Below are 18,311 nucleotides of genomic sequence, written 5' to 3'. Positions count from 1 at the left end.
GGAATCGGTTGTTTTAGCTTTGGCAAAGGTTACTGTGTTGCGTGTCACTTGAGTTTCTCGGTTGAATTATGATTTTATTTTTGTTGTGCCTTAAATACGACACAAAACCGTATACGTCACACGAGAAATTATCACTTCACATAAGATGACTTTTCTGTGCCCTGTGACTGTCCGGTAGGTACTCGCCGATGCTGGCTGCCTCGGGTGTGACTTCCAAAGAAGCAGGGAAAACCGGTGATGCTTTGGACAACGGGATGGTCCGATTATCGCATAACTAAATTTTTGTCGAACAAGCTGTGCGAAACGCCAGATTTTCGATGGACGTCACTTTTTTTTATTTTTTTTTTTAAGTTTTTTTGCATATTCCATATAATATTTTCAGTGTGTTTCGTAAGCTATCACTTCATGAGTAAGGCAAGTGCATGGCAGTGGCTGAGTGGTTAGCGTGCCGGCTCCGCGTCACTGTGTGAAGGCCCCCTTCACACTGTGCCGACTCTGGGCCACGCCAAACCACGACTCTAGGGTACACGAGATCTTGGGTATTGATGTAAGAGTCGCGCATGGTCCTAAAGAGGTCTAGAAACGGTCGCCGGATGCTGAGCGGGCGTCGGCAGTGGAGCGTGGGGGTCTGGACCGACGGTAATTTCTGGTTGAAGTCTAGGGGAGGTCGGGGACAGTCGTCAAGCCTGTCTCTGACACAGTCTTGGCTTAATTGTCCTGACAGTCGTGAAGATCGACTGTCGGATCAGGCTCCTGTCGGTACAGTCGTCGTGGCCGACTACTTAGGAATAATGAGGGACTGTCGTGACGATACTCTGCGTCTAATGAAGGACTTTTGTGATGGCTGTCGGCTCAGAAATATTGGCTAAAAACACGTTGTCGGAAAGTTGGCGGGATACCTACTGACTGCCGACAAGTAGGCAGCATGTTCCAAGGCTATTAAAATGTTTTTAGACGGTGACCGTCCGCCGACCATTTGGCAGAGGTGGCCAACAAAAGTTGCTCGCTGGGTGTGGATTTCTCTTGCTGCATTCCGACCATTAATTGAAGCACAGCGAATTAGGTTATTGCCGTTAAACACGAATTGGCTTACTTGCTATCGTGCCATTATTTGAGTGAGTTTTTATTGATTTTGTGAGTTTATTTGATTTTTCACCAACTAAACAATTAATATTATATTAATTAAACAATAGTGCTGGAACAATAATTTTCCTGAGATGCTTATATTAGTTCTCTACAAATAAGTAAGATCTTTTTGCAATAGCCAATCCAACTTAAGTTATAGATTATGCCGCGTAATACGAATGTTCGTTCCAACCACAAAGTTAATCAATGTTACTATTACCTCAATTTGTAAACCATATTGTCGTTGTGTGTGTGTGGTTCTATCTCACATGAACGAACCATCACAGCAAGTAAAAATGGTTCGGACGTATTAGAACTGGTTTCATCTACTACTTACAATTGGAAATAGCTAAGGATGTGTGATATTAATTAGAGCCAAATGATAAAGGGACATTTGGAGATTACAAAATTATACTGCTGCTTCAACTTTTTTTTTTTTTCTAATTGGCCTAATCATCACCGTTCTTCCCTGTAAGGGTTTCCAAGGAGCAAGGAAACACACATCCTCCTTTGAGCTTTAATCAGACGCTACTGGAACAAGATGGCGGGAACCTTCCGGGTAGCTGCCCAACATGTCCACATCCTCCATTCCTCCTCCTAAATACAGTAATACATTTTTCTGAGACAATGTGAACATATTCGTACAATGAATGCAAGTAAAACATACATCGCGTCCTCACACAGTGAACAGAAAGAAGAAAAAAGTGTTCAAGCAATATGTAGTCATGGAGCAATAGGACAGAATACTGAAATAAGGTTGTGATCGGAGGAGCCCACCGGAGAGAACAGTTTGATAGTGTAACCTGAAGGATTAGAGGTTAGGAAAAGATCAAGAATGTTGGGCGTGTCTCCAAGGCGGTCGGGGATACGTGTAAGGTGCTGAACCAGCTGAACCCTTGGCTGAACCAACTGCTCAAGGTCATTGAGGATAGCAAAGTTGTAGGCTTGTTCACCAGGTTGGTCAGTGAAAGAGGATGAAACCCAAAGCTGGTGGTGAACATTGAAATCTCCTAGAATGGAGATTTCAGCGAAGGTTGAGTGGGTCAAGATGTGCTCCACTCTATAGAGTTCAAATAGTCAAAGAATTTTACATAGTTTGTAGAGTTAGGTGAGAGATAAACAGCACAGATCGATGTACTTAGTAGTAGAATGACAATGAAGTTTTAGCCAGATGGTGGAAAATTCAGACTAAGATTATTTTCAGAGTGTGACCTAGTCTTAAAGGAAAGTTCTCTCCCAATATACGAGTAACTTCAAACTATTGACAACAGTAGTTTTCATTGTCAGCTGCGGAAGGTCTGATGAAACAGATGAACAGATCGTCGCGGTGCAGTGTGGTGCAAGTGGCTAAATATTCCAGTTCATTTTTAACAGTGAAAGAAAACTTTGGAAGTTTTGTTTATTATTATTAGTTAATTATTCTTCACTTTGAGCTACAAAAAAAATTGTGAACATACATATACAGGAAAACACACTCTTATTCAATGAAAAATTATGAAAGCCTTATTTAGGATATCCTTAAATGTTGTGCTCTCCACGAATAAAGCTGCAATTGACGTCCACGAAAACATGCTTGTGTTATATACAGCGATATTGAAAGTTAATACAACTCTGCCTTGTATAAACTCAGTCACGTTATTTCATGCTATAGACCAAATGTTTTGCCGCGATAGTCTGTCTGCTGACAAAGAGATACAGGTTACAATTCATCAGTGATATTCTATATTGTACGTGAATACTGTATCCTAGGATATTTCAGTCCATTTATTCTGCACTAACTAATCCATCAACAAATTGAAAGAACAACTGTAGAAGTTATGATCTGAGTATACATGTTAGTAATTCTCTTGGGAAAATCTGCCATAAATGAGAAGACAATTATATTTTCAAGGCATGCAGTATGGTGCGCGAAGTCTTTGATCATCTTAATTTTGGGAGTCTTGCACATTCCTCGTAATCCAATCCAAGAACCTGGTTATCCGCGTGTATACTCCAGGATAATCGGGATCTCCACATCCGGAGCCGAAGGACACGATCCCTGTTAGGTAGTAGCGGCCGTCTGACAGGGATAGGTAGTGGAGAGGTCCACCGCTGTCACCCTGTGACAAAAGAGCAAGAACAGAAATTAATAACAACGAATGAGAGTAAAAGAAAACTACGGAAATCAGGAGGAACATAAATTAGCCGATGAGAGAAGGAATTTAGGGGGCCTTTGACTATTGAAGGAAAGAACTGTACTTAGGGAGAGAGTATATGCGATCGAAATAGAGACGAAATGGTCATCACTAACAGAGCAGGAGTCCTTCGTGCCGTTACCAGCACACAAATTTCTGTCATCGATCACCGGCTGAATGCTGCCTTGGCTGTGGCTGTAGCTGTCGGCACACCTCGACGTGTTGACCACCGGCAACAAGACATATTGGACGACGTCTGAGAAGCTGTCGGTCTCTGTGGAGGGAGGTAACTTGAGACATGATCCGACTATTTAATTACGAGCTGTTAAAATAATTTCTGAGAAATTACGTTTAGGTAAAGTTCAGCCACTTACTGAAGTCTGTTTTCCCCCAGCCAGCCACTGCGAGGAACTTGTCGGAGAAATCATCGTTTCGGTAGTTAAAAGGGAGGCACACTGGTTGCACGTATTCTGGCAAAGGGCCAAGTGTGAGTTGAATAAAATTAACATGCTAATTTGAAGTGTTATAACAAGAAAAAAGTGTATATTCTTGTTTACCTATTCATTCACAAGTTATTAAGTTATTCATTAATTCACAATTATAATGACATCAATAATAATGGTGATGACAACTATATTAATAATAATAATAATAATAATAATAATAATAATAATGGTTCAAAGGAAGACAGGTTGATTATACACCAGCCAGGAATCGAACCACAGCCGTCCCCGGAGCACGCTGCGACCAAGGCCGAAAGATTAAAGGAGGTCTTCCCACCAGCCTACCCTTGGGAAATCTGATCACGTGTACAGTTTTGAGCGGGGTGCTGCTGACGTCAGAGGGAAGTTCTAGTCTCTGTCACATGTCAGCTGGCGGGACATCTACCCTCGACCCCTCGCGCCCTCTTCCCTGTGAGGTCAGTCCTGATCCTTTGTTCACGTGCTCAGAGGCTCAGGCGAGCTAATGGGCGGGGATGAGGAGACCTTCCTTAATTGATTTGTCTTGGCTACGTCCGCTACGCAGAGGTTAAAAGTGTGAGGCTCACCCTGCCTCTCACCCAACCTCCACTCGGTAGGGAAATGACTGCGTCTTTATTCGACCCCAGGCATAGGTTCCCATGAACCTATGCCGAGACCACCGCCTCCCCAAATATGGTATGGAAGGGTGTTTCCTTGAGGGGATCAGGCGCGGAATCCAAGAAGCGTTAGCGATCTCGCTAAATGAGATACCCCTGGATTCTTTTTAGGGATGCGAGTGCCTCTGATCGAGCGCGTGAATGGTAAGTTAAGTGAGAGTTTTGGTGTTAGTGTGGGTATGAGACAGGGGTGTGTGATGTCACCATGGTTTTTTTATGTGTACGTGAACAGTTGTATGAAAGGAGTGAAAGTCAAAACGGGGGAGCTAGGTCCAAGGCTGAAAGTGAGAGGTACAGAGGAGTCACTGGTGGCAGGTCTGTTTGCAGATGATACAGTATTGTTGGCAGAGAATGAGGGGACACTGCAGAGGATAGTGGATGAGTGTGACAGTGTGTAAGAGGAGAAAGCTGACAGTGAATGCTGGAAAGAGAAAGGTTGTGGTATCTGAGAGTGGTATTTCGTGCTGTCAAAGATAGAGAGGCAGCTCACAAAAGGTACCAGAGCCTTCGTACTCCTGCTAACTATGATCTTTACATTACTGCCCGGAATCGTGAAGAAAACTATTCTCCGACTTACCAAAACTCCTTCTTTGATAGAATATGCCACACCTCATTTTTCCCCGGACTTTTGGCATCTAGCCAAAAATATCTCCTCCAACTTCACTTCTTCATATTTCCTTCCTCTCCTTAGTCCTGACGGTAGCACCGCCGTATCATCTATCTCTAAGGCTGAACTCTTCTCTCAAACTTTCTATAAAAACTCCACTCTTGACGATTCTGGGCATATTCCTCCTACTCATCCCCCCTCTGACTCCTTTATGCCTGTTATTAAGGTTCTTAAGAATGATGTTTTCTATGTCCTCTCTGGCCTCAATCCTCAGAAGGCTTATGGTCCTGATGGAGTACCTCCTATTGTCCTTAAAAAACTGTGCTTCCGTGCTGACACCCTGCGTGGTCAAACTCTTTCGCCTCTGCCTGTCAACAACCACTTTTCCTTCCTGCTGGAAGTATGCCTTCATACAGCCTGTGCCTAAGAAGGGTGACCGTTCCAATCCCTCAAACTACCGTCGTATAGCTTTACTTACTTGCCTATCTAAAGCTTTTGAATCAATCCTTAAACGGAAGATTCAAAAGCACCTTTCCATACGCCAGTATGGGTTCCGGAAGTGGCGTTCTACTGGTGGTCTTCTTGCCTTCCTAAGTGACTCTTGGTCATCCTCTCTTAGCCGTTTCGGTGAAACCTTTGCTGTTGCGCTGGACATCTCAAAAGCATTTGATAGGGTCTGGCACAAATCTTTGCTTTCCAAACTACCCTCCTACGGTTTCTCTCCTTCTCTCTGTACCTTTATCTCCAGTTTCCTTTCTGACCGTTCTATTTCTGCTGTGGTAGACGGTCACTGTTCTTCCCCTAAACCTGTTAACAGTGGTCCCGCAGGCTTCTGTCCTATCTCCTACTCTCTTTCTTCTGTTGTTCATTGATCTTCTTCTCCACGAACTATCCTATCCATTCTTACGCCGATGACTCCTGCATTGCTCAACTAGTTTAATAAAGGACCCACCCAACAGGAACTAAACGATTCCAGGCTGAAGGCTGCAGAACGCTTAGCCTCAGACCTTACTATCATTTCCGATTGGGGCAATAAGAACCTGGTGTCCTTCAACGCCTCATAAACAGTTTCCCACCAATTCACTTGACACAATCTTCCAAACACCTATACGCTATTCTTTGACAACACTCAGCGAACACGTTATTCAACAATATACATCCTCGGTCTATCCTTAACTCAAATTCTTAATTGAAAACCTCATATCTCCTCTCTTACTAAATCAATTTCCTCGAGGATGGGCGTTCAGTACCGTCTCCACCAGTTTTTCCCCCCCTCCCAGATGCTATCCATATACGAGGACCTTGTCCGCCCTCGTGCTCAGAGGCTCAGGCGAGCTAATGGGCGGGGATGAGGAGACCTTCCTTAATTGATTTGTCTTGGCTACGTCCGCTACGCAGAGGTTAAAAGTAAGAGGCCCACCCTGCCTCTCACCCAGCCTTAACTTGGTAGGGAAATAGCTGCGTCTTTATTCCCCAGGCAGGTTCCCATGAACCTATGCCGAGACCACCGCCTCCCCAAATATGGTATGGAAGGGTGTTTCCTTGAGGGGATCAGGCGCGGAATCCAAGAAGCGTTAGCGATCTCGCTAAATGAGATACCCCTGGATTCTTTTTAGGGATGCGAGTGCCTCTGATCGAGCGCGTGAATGGTAAGTTAAGTGAGAGTTTTGGTGTTAGTGTGGGTATGAGACAGGGGTGTGTGATGTCACCATGGTTTTTTTATGTGTACGTGAACAGTTGTATGAAAGGAGTGAAAGTCAAAACGGGGGAGCTAGGTCCAAGGCTGAAAGTGAGAGGTACAGAGGAGTCACTGGTGGCAGGTCTGTTTGCAGATGATACAGTATTGTTGGCAGAGAATGAGGGGACACTGCAGAGGATAGTGGATGAGTGTGACAGTGTGTAAGAGGAGAAAGCTGACAGTGAATGCTGGAAAGAGAAAGGTTGTGGTATCTGAGAGTGGTATTTCGTGCTGTCAAAGATAGAGAGGCAGCTCACAAAAGGTACCAGAGCCTTCGTACTCCTGCTAACTATGATCTTTACATTACTGCCCGGAATCGTGCGAAAACTATTCTCCGACTTACCAAAAACTCCTTCTTTGATAGAATATGCCAAACCTAATTTTTCCCAGGACTTTTGGCATCTAGCCAAAAATATCTCCTCCAACTTCACTTCTTCATATTTCCTTCCTCTCCTTAGTCCTGACGGTAGCACCGCCGTATCATCTATCTCTAAGGCTGAACTCTTCTCTCAAACTTTCTATAAAAACTCCACTCTTGACGATTCTGGGCATATTCCTCCTACTCATCCCCCCTCTGACTCCTTTATGCCTGTTATTAAGGTTCTTAAGAATGATGTTTTCTATGTCCTCTCTGGCCTCAATCCTCAGAAGGCTTATGGTCCTGATGGAGTACCTCCTATTGTCCTTAAAAAACTGTGCTTCCGTGCTGACACCCTGCGTGGTCAAACTCTTTCGCCTCTGCCTGTCAACAACCACTTTTCCTTCCTGCTGGAAGTATGCCTTCATACAGCCTGTGCCTAAGAAGGGTGACCGTTCCAATCCCTCAAACTACCGTCGTATAGTTTACTTAGCTTTGCCTTACTGTTTATCTAAAGCTTTTGAATCAATCCTTAAACGGAAGATTCAAAAGCACCTTTCCATACGCCAGTATGGGTTCCGGAAGTGGCGTTCTACTGGTGGTCTTCTTGCCTTCCTAAGTGACTCTTGGTCATCCTCTCTTAGCCGTTTCGGTGAAACCTTTGCTGTTGCGCTGGACATCTCAAAAGCATTTGATAGGGTCTGGCACAAATCTTTGCTTTCCAAACTACCCTCCTACGGTTTCTCTCCTTCTCTCTGTACCTTTATCTCCAGTTTCCTTTCTGACCGTTCTATTTCTGCTGTGGTAGACGGTCACTGTTCTTCCCCTAAACCTGTTAACAGTGGTGTCCCGCAGGGCTCTGTCCTATCTCCTACTCTCTTTCTGTTGTTCATTGATGATCTTCTTTCCAAAACGAACTATCCTATCCATTCTTACGCCGATGACTCTACTCTGCATTGCTCAACTAGTTTTAATAAAAGACCCACCCAACAGGAACTAAACGATTCCAGGCTGAAGGCTGCAGAACGCTTAGCCTCAGACCTTACTATCATTTCCGATTGGGGCAATAAGAACCTGGTGTCCTTCAACGCCTCATAAACAGTTTCCCACCAATTCACTTGACACAATCTTCCAAACACCTATACCCTATTCTTTGACAACACTCAGCTATCACGTTATTCAACACTAAACATCCTCGGTCTATCCTTTACTCAAATTCTCAACTGGAAACTTCATATCTCTTCTCTTACTAAATCAACTTCCTCGAGGATGGGCGTTCTGTACCGTCTCCGCCAGTTCTTCTCCCCCGCACAGTTGCTATCCATTTACAGGGGCCTTGTCCGCTCTCGCATGGAGTATGCATCTCGTGTGTGTGTGTGTGTGTGTGTGGGGGGGGGGGGGCTCCACGGCTCCACTCACACTGCTCTCTAGGACAGAGTGGAGTCTAAGGCTCTTCGTCTCATCAGCTCTCCTCCTCTTACTGAAAGTCTTCTACCTCTTAAATTCCGCCGCCATGTTGCCTCTCTTTCTATCTTTTATCGATATTTTCATGCTAACTGCTCTTCTGAACTTGCTAACTGCATGCCTCCCCTCCTCCCGCGGCCCCGCTGCACTCGACTTTCTACTCATGCTCATCCCTATACTGTCCAAACCCCTTAAGTAAGAGTTAACCAGCATTCTCATTCTTTCATCCCTTTCACTAAGTTCCCGGGAGGGAACAGGGCGTCGGAGAGTTAGATAATAATAATAATAACAATAACAATAATAATAATAATAATAATAATGATAATATGCTTAATATGGATGTCCTGAATTATGCACAGTGATAGCGAAATAACGTAAATAAATATGTTTTGATAGATGGGTACTTTGGTTGAGGGTGTGACTGACTGACTTCCGGTGATGACCTTCATCCATATAGATATAAATGTATTATCTTGTAAAATTTTACTACTTATAATTAACTAAATTCCTCCATTTGATGAATTTCCCCCCCAAAAAAATCGATAGAAAAAAAACCTCGCTTACCAGATAGTTTAACTTCACCATCAAGAACGAGAATAACGATATCATTTTCAAGACTAGTTGGATTGTAGTCCTTAATTAGGCGCTGAGTGATGGCGAAGTCTTGCGTGACACCAAAAGGCACGTCGTCGGTGCGAGTCAGGTCATACTCTCCCAGCCGCACGGTGTTCCTGCAGAAGAAATATATTCCGTGATATACACATCATATTATAGACCAAAGAATTTTTCCTACAGTTCTTAAGATTTAATCCATGATAAAAATTATTTTGGAAACAAAAGAACTATATTTTCCTGTTATTCTTGAGTCTGTTACTAATACGTAATACCCACGGAGCGAAAGCCTCATTTTGGAAGCAGTGTTGAGCGCTCACGACGTGGTGGCGGGTGATGAGCGCGCCGCCGCATTGGTTAGTGAAAGTCGAGCGTCGCTTGGTGCCCACTGCCGCTAACCAAGGCCACTCCCCGGGCTGGTGGAACAAAGAGGAAAACATTTCAAAACACACACACACACACACACACACACACACACACACACACCTGTATTATTCCACTACAAGGCAATCATTACTCCCAATCGTTACCATTCGTTTCTGTTCAATATGTCAGAGAGAGAGAGAGAGAGAGAGAGAGAGAGAGAGAGAAGCCCCGTTCACACTGTGCCGACTCTGGGCCACGACAACCCAGCGACTTTTCCATTTGAAAAATTGGTTCTCACGCTCCAAGAAGCGGGGGGAGGTTTTATTGAAGTCTTGGTGTCTTGCCAACTGTCTGGGACATTCGGCTAACTAGTTGCCAGTATGTCGTGTTAACCCTCACGATTCCAGACTCCCGTCACGACGTTGGCTCAGCATTCGGCATCAGTCTCAAGACCTCTTTCAAGACATGCCCGACCCTTTCACATCAACACCTAAGCCCTCGTGTACCCTAGAGTCGTGGGTAGTCGTGGACCATAGTCGGCACAGTGTGTCTGGCCATCACCTTCAATACTAATAGTGATTGGATTTCTTTAGTTCAGGTTCAGTTGTGGTACTGCTCCCTTAACTCTTCATCTTCGGCATTCTCCTCCTCCTCCACCTCCTCCTCCTTCTCTTTGTCTTCCTATTCTTTCTCTTTGTCTTTGTTTCATTTGTTTTTTCTACTGATCTTGCGTTTTTTATCCTTTTCATCCTCTTCAATTTTCTTCCCTTTTTTTCTTCTTTTCCATCTCCTTCTTTTCCTCGTCCTCCTTCCCCTTCTCCTCCTTCTCCTCCTCCTCCTCCTCCTTTTCCGTGAATTGTGCGTAATGGTGAAAGACAAAGAAAATGAGAGAGAGAGAGAGAGAGAGAGAGAGAGAGAGAGAGAGAGAGAGAGAGAGAGAGAGAGAGAGAGAGAGAAGCATAAGAGGGATAGAACAAGGAGGAGGAGGAGGAGGAGGGTATACGTGTGCGAGATTGTATTAATAATAAGCTCACTCCGGGGCTCACGACCGACGCCATGCTTGTTGAGTGGCCGGCAGCGAGAGAGAGAGAGAGAGAGAGAGAGAGAGAGATGCCGGGCCAAGGACGAAGAAAGAACTCGGTCAAACCTACATTTTCTTAAGCCCAGTGACGCTTGAGTGACTGAATGCCTGGGTGAGTGACCTTGAGAGAGAGAGAGAGGAAAGAAGAAGCAGAAGAAGGGAGAGAGAGAGAGATTGATTGATTGATAGTTTATTGTTGCAGGTAAACAACAAGGGAGAAGAGAGAGAGAGAGAGAGAGAGAGAGAGAGAGAGAGAGAGAGAGAGAGAGAGAGAGAGAGAGAGAGAGGTTTTTTACATGCGTTTTTCATGGGAGTAATACCCACAAATCTATGAACATCCATTGCACAAATTTGGTCGTTATAACTATTTAATAAACATTCGCGTATTTAAAAAAAATTGGAAATTTTTTAAACGACACAGCAGGCACAGTATTGAACTAACGCAAATATCAGATGTACAACTAGGAACAAGGAATATCGTACCGCTGAGATCTCGCCACCAACGACCCTCTGAACCAAGACTTCTCCACATTCCGACGGAAAGACGGAGGGTGCCGTGGCCGTCAGTTCGGGCTTGGAGAAAATACCGCTTGAGTCCGGAATCGCCCCAGTTGACGATCTTGGTGGGCTTATCGGGGTGTCGGGGAAGAATAAACCTGTAAAAATAAAAGTTAAACCATCATGCACGGTTATTTGTAAGTAACTGCGAACAAACGGAAAAAAGATTGAATGGATAAAAAATTATATAGATCAGTCAAACGATGAAACAGGAAAACGTTTACCTGTGGGCTTGTTATTTCTGTCGGTGGTCTTGATTTCTACCGGAGTTGGTGAGTCACTTCTAACGGGGAATGACCCATCTTCACCAGGAAAGATAACTGAGTGGAAGAAAATCATGTTACGCGGAAGAAAAATGATTATATCCTAGAGTGTCTAACTATATTAAAGTGTGGCTTCAGTACACTTAATCATAAACTTACGGGAAAAAAATGGAAGCAATTACAAAAAGTTAATTACGATTGTTTCAGTTAGACGTACTTACTTTGTGCTTCTACAGCCACGATGATCAGAAGTAGACCAAGCTTTTTCATCTCGGCAAGCAACACCGTTTATGTTGGGATGATATATTCCTTGCAACTATTGGCTGTGGGAAAATAAGTGATCTTTTAATTCCGCTAAGTGTGTGTGTGTGTGTGTGTGTGTGTGTGTGTGTGTGTGTGTTATGAGCCAGCTGCATATGCAAATGACGCAGAAATTAACTTGGTGTAGTAGTACCTTCTCATTGACAGTCAAATGTCCTTAACTGTTAAAAATGAGTGTGGGACTTAGTGAATCTCCTTCTCGACGTGCTTTTCCTTCTTTTTTTTTGTTACTTTTCATAGAAAATCTTATAAAGGCAGCTTAAAACCATTCCCGCGAGCAAGAGCCGACTCGCTCATTGCCCACGGCTCATTTGACCTTGAATTTGACCTTGCCCACTCTCCTTCAAAGTGCACCCTGCTCTCTTTTAACGGGCGCCTTGCCTTCTCCTGCCTTGGGGGTAAGGTAACGGGTGTTTCGCTTCTTGGTATGTCATGTCGTAGGTGATAATGGGGGCTTCAGATGCTCTTCTGTTTGTACTGGATCCTATATTTCGTTGTCATCATCCGTCATGGCGTATTGTGATTCTTTCTCTCCCTGGCCCGTTATACATTGTAAGGTAGCCTTCTTTTTACCTTGATACATTGTACGGGGAGGAATTGCAATGTTAGTGCGTGGACGTCCTGTTGCTCCTGTCCTGAACACATCCCAGTTGTCTCTACACCTTTTTGATGTTACTCGTTCCCTCTTTGCGGCACTTCTTCCCTGTGAATCATTTCTTCTTCCAGTAAGGCAATCTTGTTTCTATCCAGATAAGCAACAACTTTTTTTAAAGTTTCTCCTGAATTTCTTGCCGCTTTCTTTCTAATCCATCCCATTTCATTTCGACAGCTCCTTCGTTAGTTCTAATTTATCAGCGTCCGTTGCAGCAAGGGGGTGGGGAGTGCGTCACATTTCCTAGAACTCATTTCCTACACGTCACATTTCCTATAACTTCAGAAGTTTTTAGAGTAGTGACATATATCACCTTCAGAGATACAGCAGTGCAACTACACACAAAAATGTATTGTCATAATTCCTACAGGCTTCCAGTCACATTTCTTACACCAAAAAAAATGCTGCGACTCACAATAATTCATTCCTACAGTGTTCTTGTCATATATCTTTCACCAAGAAAGGCAGCGAGCTCATGTCAAGTCGTTTTTTATTCGAAATTTTGACCGTGAGCCAAGTCTACATGGGAAGAAAAGTCGAGTTCACTATGAGGCACGAGTTGAGTCAGTTGAGGCTTGACCCAGCCCTACTCCCCATTCGGGGGGCACGCACTGGGAAGAACGACACTAACTTTTTTCCAACTGAGGAAAAATGGCATTTTGGGGGCTTTATATTACTACCACTGCGGTCATCCTGGCCAGGACAGTGGTTCATCTGTCCTGCCGACACGCTGCCTCCTTTGCAGATCGCATAGCACAGTGGTTCTTAACTCATTTCAGGCCATGGACCACCAATCCAATAAAAAAAAATGTGGACCATTTTGTAGTTTGAAATATATTTATTCAGAACATAATTCCGAGAAATGATATGAAATAATATCCAGCTAACATATTAATCTGAAATATATTTCTTACAAACATAATTTCCTGGAAATATATGCATACGTATCTAACATTGTGCCGTGAAACTTATTTATAACAAACGAAATATTGAAATTATGCAGCAGTATACAACTAACCAACATTGTCCTTCCAATTTTGATTAATTATTTTTTTCTTGCAACCAGACTTTTGGATTCTCTTCTCACTTACAAGCTTTTCAGTGTTAGGACACAGGACGAATGGTACAACTAATCAGCTCAGCAGTTCAGTGGCTACTAGCTACAGCACTTTACGACAGCGTAACATGTAGCCGCGCGTCAGCTGAAAGGAATCAACAAGATGGTTCATCCCCTCTACTCGTAAAGTAAATCATGGGAGGATTCCTGAGATTATGATGTTACTGGCATCCGTTTTACGTTTATATTGCTCGATCATGCGGCGGTATTTCTCAAGCAGTTCCTCAGAACGGGTTGTCTCTACGTCATTTGTCCCCGCGTGAATGACAGAGGGTGTTTCGGTCGGTATTTCTCGTGACATCATCGCACGCTGCGGTGATGTCGTCCAGTCTGGCACCTGGATAGCAGTAACGTTTTCTGCGGCCGTTTGATAAACAACCAGCTGGCCACGCACCATAGAGTCCCCAACTAGGCGAGTCTCAAACTCATCCGCCATGGTGTCTGCCAGCACCTGGAACCTATTGAAGGTAGTGGGGGTCAGTAAATCCTTGGTTGCCTGCTTCGGTTTGGCTCCATTCCTTACAGGTTGGAACCCGACATCCTGTGAAGCAGGAAGAGAAGCGTTAAGTGGGGCAGGCTGGAAGGTGTCCTGTGAGGCAGGCTGGGAGTTAGCCTGTGAAGCAGGCTGGGGGTTAGCCTGTGAAGCAGGCTGGGGGTCAGCCTGTGAAGCAGGCTGGGGGTCAGCCTGTGAAGCAGGCTGGGGGTCAGCCTGTGAGGCAGGCTGGGGGTTAGCCTGTGAGGCAGGTTGGGGGTTAGCCTGTGAGGCAGGCTGGGGGTTAGCCTGTGAGGCAGGCTGGGGGTTAGCCTGTGAGGCAGGCTGGGAGTCAACCTGTGAGGCAGGTAACACGTCCTCCCGTGAAGCAGGTGGAGGGCCTCTCTACCATATATCGATGGTGGAGTCACTGCCACATTATTTGAAATAAATTCCTGAAGGGCTTCGAATTTCTTTTCAAGATCATTATGTTTGACTTTCCATTCAGTCACAGCCTTCTGAAGTTGTAATCTTTGAATGCAGAGGCGGCAAGTTTTACTCAGCTAGAAGAACTGAGCTGCAAATCGTCCGGGACAGACGTCACACTTAAGGTTCGAAGGCATTGTTAGAAATTCAAGCGAGTTAACAGTTTAGGCAAATATTAAAAGCGCTTTCGAAATAACTTAAAGTGTGACCATAAATTGAGTTGGATAAAAATTGTGCATAGAAATTAGATACTGCTGTGTTAGATGCCTCCAACACTGGGAGTTCGCTCCCACAGGGTCTTGAAAACGTCTCAAAGACCAATCGCTTGTCCTGAGCCTCGGTCACGAGAGAGACTCACAACCCGGCGCTTTTCAGCTATTGTCCTCGAAGTTTTGTCCCATAGAACGGGGCCGGCGTAGTCACACAGAGCAGAGCTGGCAAGGGAGGAGAGAAACCAGCAATTCGTTCCCACTTTCCGAAACGTCTTACCCAACTCTGCGACCCTTTCGAGGCCTGGCCAGTGGCACCCAGGTGTTCTCCACCAACTCTAGAGAGCATCAGACGCCCTTCCTAAGAGACTAAAAAGCTGAAATAATCCTTGAGTATAAGAAAAGCCCTCAGAAACTCCACCTAGAAGCCGGGAGGTACAACCTCAAATGGCCCACGGAAGACATCTCTTTCAGGAGAAAACAAGAACCAGCTGTTATGCAGAACAGGGATGGGAGTACCGTCGATAGAGGGGAGGGACGGGGAGCTCACACCGATAATTGGTTCCCAGGGAGGCTTTTTAGTGTAGAGGTCGCCACACTCCTCTACACCGCAGGCCTAAATAATAAGCACGGTCCAGCTGACTAGGAACCTGGAACTCCAGCCATTGTCTCATAAAGAGATCCTCTGCCTGCAGTCCAATCCACCACTGCTGCTGCCCAGAGGCTTCACCGTGACCCTGGCACGGGAGACAGATGCAGAGAGAGAGAGAGAGGTGGGGGGGGGGACGCCGCATCATGGAAATTCCCTTTCGGTGCCCCACCAGAACGGACTCGACATATAGTCACAACTACTGCAACATATTTTACACTTTCCTAGCGAGTTGGAGGCGTAAGAAAAGCTCGTGGTCGGGGACAAATGGTCTGTCATTTCTTTTCCATTAATGCTGGAGAAACAAAGCCATGTTTAATGCCTGCTTTTTAAACTTGTGCTTATGATATACTTTTTATAAGGGTTTGATTATCCCCTGAGAAGAAGAAGAAGAAGAAGAAGAAGAAGGAGAGCGCTGTTCTGATTATGTATGCATGCCGGCACGGACCCAGGTGAAGTTACTTTCCCAACACTCGGTGTGCGCAGCTGTTGAGTGCCCCACTGAAATAACTTCCTATCGTATTCGGAGGTGATTTTCACTATATGAAAGATGAACCATGCGCAAATTTGTTTGGTTTGCTCTTACAATGGTAAGAACATTAATGAAAAAAGACGAGTCTGCAGGAGGTCAATCGGCAGTTTCTCAAAACGAGACAAATCTATCATATTTAGTTTCGAGCAGTATTTTAGAGTGAATATATTAATCGTAAATATTGATATTGACATCACACCTTACTACTTGATAAAGGTAACATTCAGTAGGCTCACAAATTTAAAGATGCCCGTACAAAGTTAAGAAGGCACCGACGATACCAAGCCAGGGATTCTAGACTCCTTGCACGATGCTAATTAAGCCGACCCAACGCCACACTAAGCACACTCACTTGCTGTACTCGCCACGCTCACTTGCTGCACTCCATTGTCACCACTCACCCGAGATGCGGAGAAAGGCTTCTCAAAGGAGTTACGTTTGTCTCGACGCAAGTGTCCACTGGAGCAGTCTGGGAAGTCTGCTGGACAGGGACCAGTCTGGGAGTCGACACGATAGTGCAGCGGCCAGCGGGTATAGCCGGCCAGCAAATAACCTTGGATCTTTTCTACGAAGAGATTTTACACAGATTTACACAGATGTTCAGAGAGGAATTCTGCCAAATATCCCCATTTGCTTTTCTGAATAAAATTAGGAGGGAAAGTTTTTGCAATTATATTATTCTTGTATCAATGTATTGGTACTTGCACTCTATAAGACGTATTCGTTTGGCCTCCCTATTTTTTCCCAAAAATATTTTGGTGCCCATCTCATGCAACTTCGTAGAAGAGAGCGCGGTGATGATTCGGACATAGCACTTATTGTAAAGTGTGTGTGTGTGTGTGTGTGTGTGTGTGTGTGTGTATATATATATATATATATATATATATATATATATATATATATATATATATATATATATATATATATATATATATATATATATATATATGGGACTGAGTGCCGCGAGATTTTGTGTGAAAGTGCCTTGGCCCACAAAGGGACAACCATGCCCTCAGAGCTGTTATTTTCGATGCAAGTCCTATTTTATGTTTTTTTGCATCTCGTATGTAATATTTTCAGGGTGTATCGTAAGCTCTCACTTCAAAAACGTGCCAATTAGCGAGATGTAAATTATTTCGGTGAGGCAGCGATGCACGGCGAAGGTATTGCCGTAGTACAACACGATCACCCGTGAAGCCTCGTGCTGGAAAAGGAGTGTGACCACACATTTGCTTTTTATAGAGTCGTGATGATTCGGACAGTTGATTTTTTTCATGATTTTTATTAAATTTATATCAATTTAAACATTATAGGTGTTGCAACGGTTATAAAAAGGTTAATTTGGTTGATTTATATTCAGATATTATGCTTGTGAGAAGAGAAGGAAGCCATCACTGTAGCTCTCGGGAAAGATGTGTACCTGTTTGTTGATAGTCAATTAATGTGCCTTGTATGCACTTCTGTCCTCCTCCCCTTCTGACTGTGATATAGTCAATAACTGCCTTAGTGCCCTTAGCCTGCTGGAGCGCTGTGGTGCTACTGCACACTTCATCTGGGTGCCCTCACATGTTGGGCTGCCCCATAATGATAAGGCAGACAGACTTGCTCGTGCTGCCTCTGATGATCTCAATGTACATCCAGGTGTTGAATACACCTATAATTATGTTAAGAATAGACTTAGATCCCTTGTTAGTGAGTCTGTTACCAATCAGCCTGCCTTGAGGTGTCAGGATGGTAGTCCCTCCAGCATTCACTATGCCCAGGTATCAAGTATCTGCACCCACACTCATGGTAGGCTTAGTGCATCCTATGATCTGGTGGTGATGCGGCTGAGGCTGGGTTATAGATATTACTGGGAGGTCAGTGGGACTGACCCTGTACCTTGCCGCTTGTGTGCCAGGCCAGGGGGTCACACGCTCAAACACTATGTCGCGCAATGTTCTGCTATTAGTGCCTACCGCCCACAGGGCCCCTGGGAGAGACTGTTCGGAATATGTAAGCATGGCAGCACACGGATCCGGCCAAACATTTCCTACTTCGTTTCCAACAGCTTAACAGAATTGTTATTATTTTTTTTGTGTTTGTGTGTGGAGAGAGAGAGAGAGAGAGAGATCCCTCTTTAGTGCTGCAGTACTTCTTCCAACACTGACATTTCCCTATGATTACATATGTTCAATTTTTCTATACTTTTAGCTGATTCATCTTCATTCCTGGATTTTTCATGCTCTTCTCTCCCATCACTAGAGCATTTATTATGGTGACTATAATTTTTGTCGATGAAGTTAGTTGTTTCTACAACAAGAGCAGTAAAGTCTACCAGTATGGAATGCCATGCTGGGTCATGTGTAGAAAATATACCCAGTTTTCACCACAAGGCTTCTGGTTCCAG

At 44.4% G+C, this 18,311-nt stretch overlaps 1 protein-coding gene and 1 long non-coding RNA gene across 3 annotated transcripts in view; one reads left to right on the top strand and one right to left on the bottom strand.

Moving 5' to 3' along the window:
• Positions 1–1,630: 1,630 nt before the first annotated feature.
• Positions 1,631–16,491, bottom strand: LOC126995687 (venom protease-like). 2 transcript variants are annotated; one of them, XM_050855471.1, is made up of 9 exons: positions 16,324–16,491; positions 11,706–11,807; positions 11,446–11,541; positions 11,147–11,319; positions 9,496–9,632; positions 9,169–9,335; positions 3,674–3,769; positions 3,416–3,573; positions 1,631–3,224 (listed from the first exon to the last, which is right to left on the bottom strand). In XM_050855471.1, exons 2-9 carry the CDS (start codon positions 11,752–11,754, stop codon positions 3,051–3,053), a joined length of 1,050 nt encoding a protein of 349 aa, XP_050711428.1. In that variant the 5' UTR covers positions 11,755–11,807; positions 16,324–16,491; the 3' UTR covers positions 1,631–3,050. The 2 variants fall into 2 exon arrangements, with proteins under 2 accessions (XP_050711428.1, XP_050711429.1); XM_050855472.1 differs by lacking the exon at positions 16,324–16,491 and adding an exon at positions 16,275–16,298.
• Positions 3,785–18,311, top strand: part of LOC126995688 (uncharacterized) — a 40,960-nt gene continuing 26,433 nt past the window's right edge. The window contains exon 1 of the long non-coding RNA XR_007750648.1: positions 3,785–4,218. This is a non-coding gene — a long non-coding RNA (uncharacterized LOC126995688). The remainder of the gene's footprint in view (positions 4,219–18,311) is intronic.

The sequence above is a fragment of the Eriocheir sinensis genome, chromosome 8 (genome assembly GCF_024679095.1).
Source record: "Eriocheir sinensis breed Jianghai 21 chromosome 8, ASM2467909v1, whole genome shotgun sequence".
Taxonomy (NCBI): Eukaryota; Metazoa; Arthropoda; class Malacostraca; order Decapoda; family Varunidae; genus Eriocheir; species Eriocheir sinensis.
This window is presented reverse-complemented; position numbering and strand designations above follow the sequence as displayed.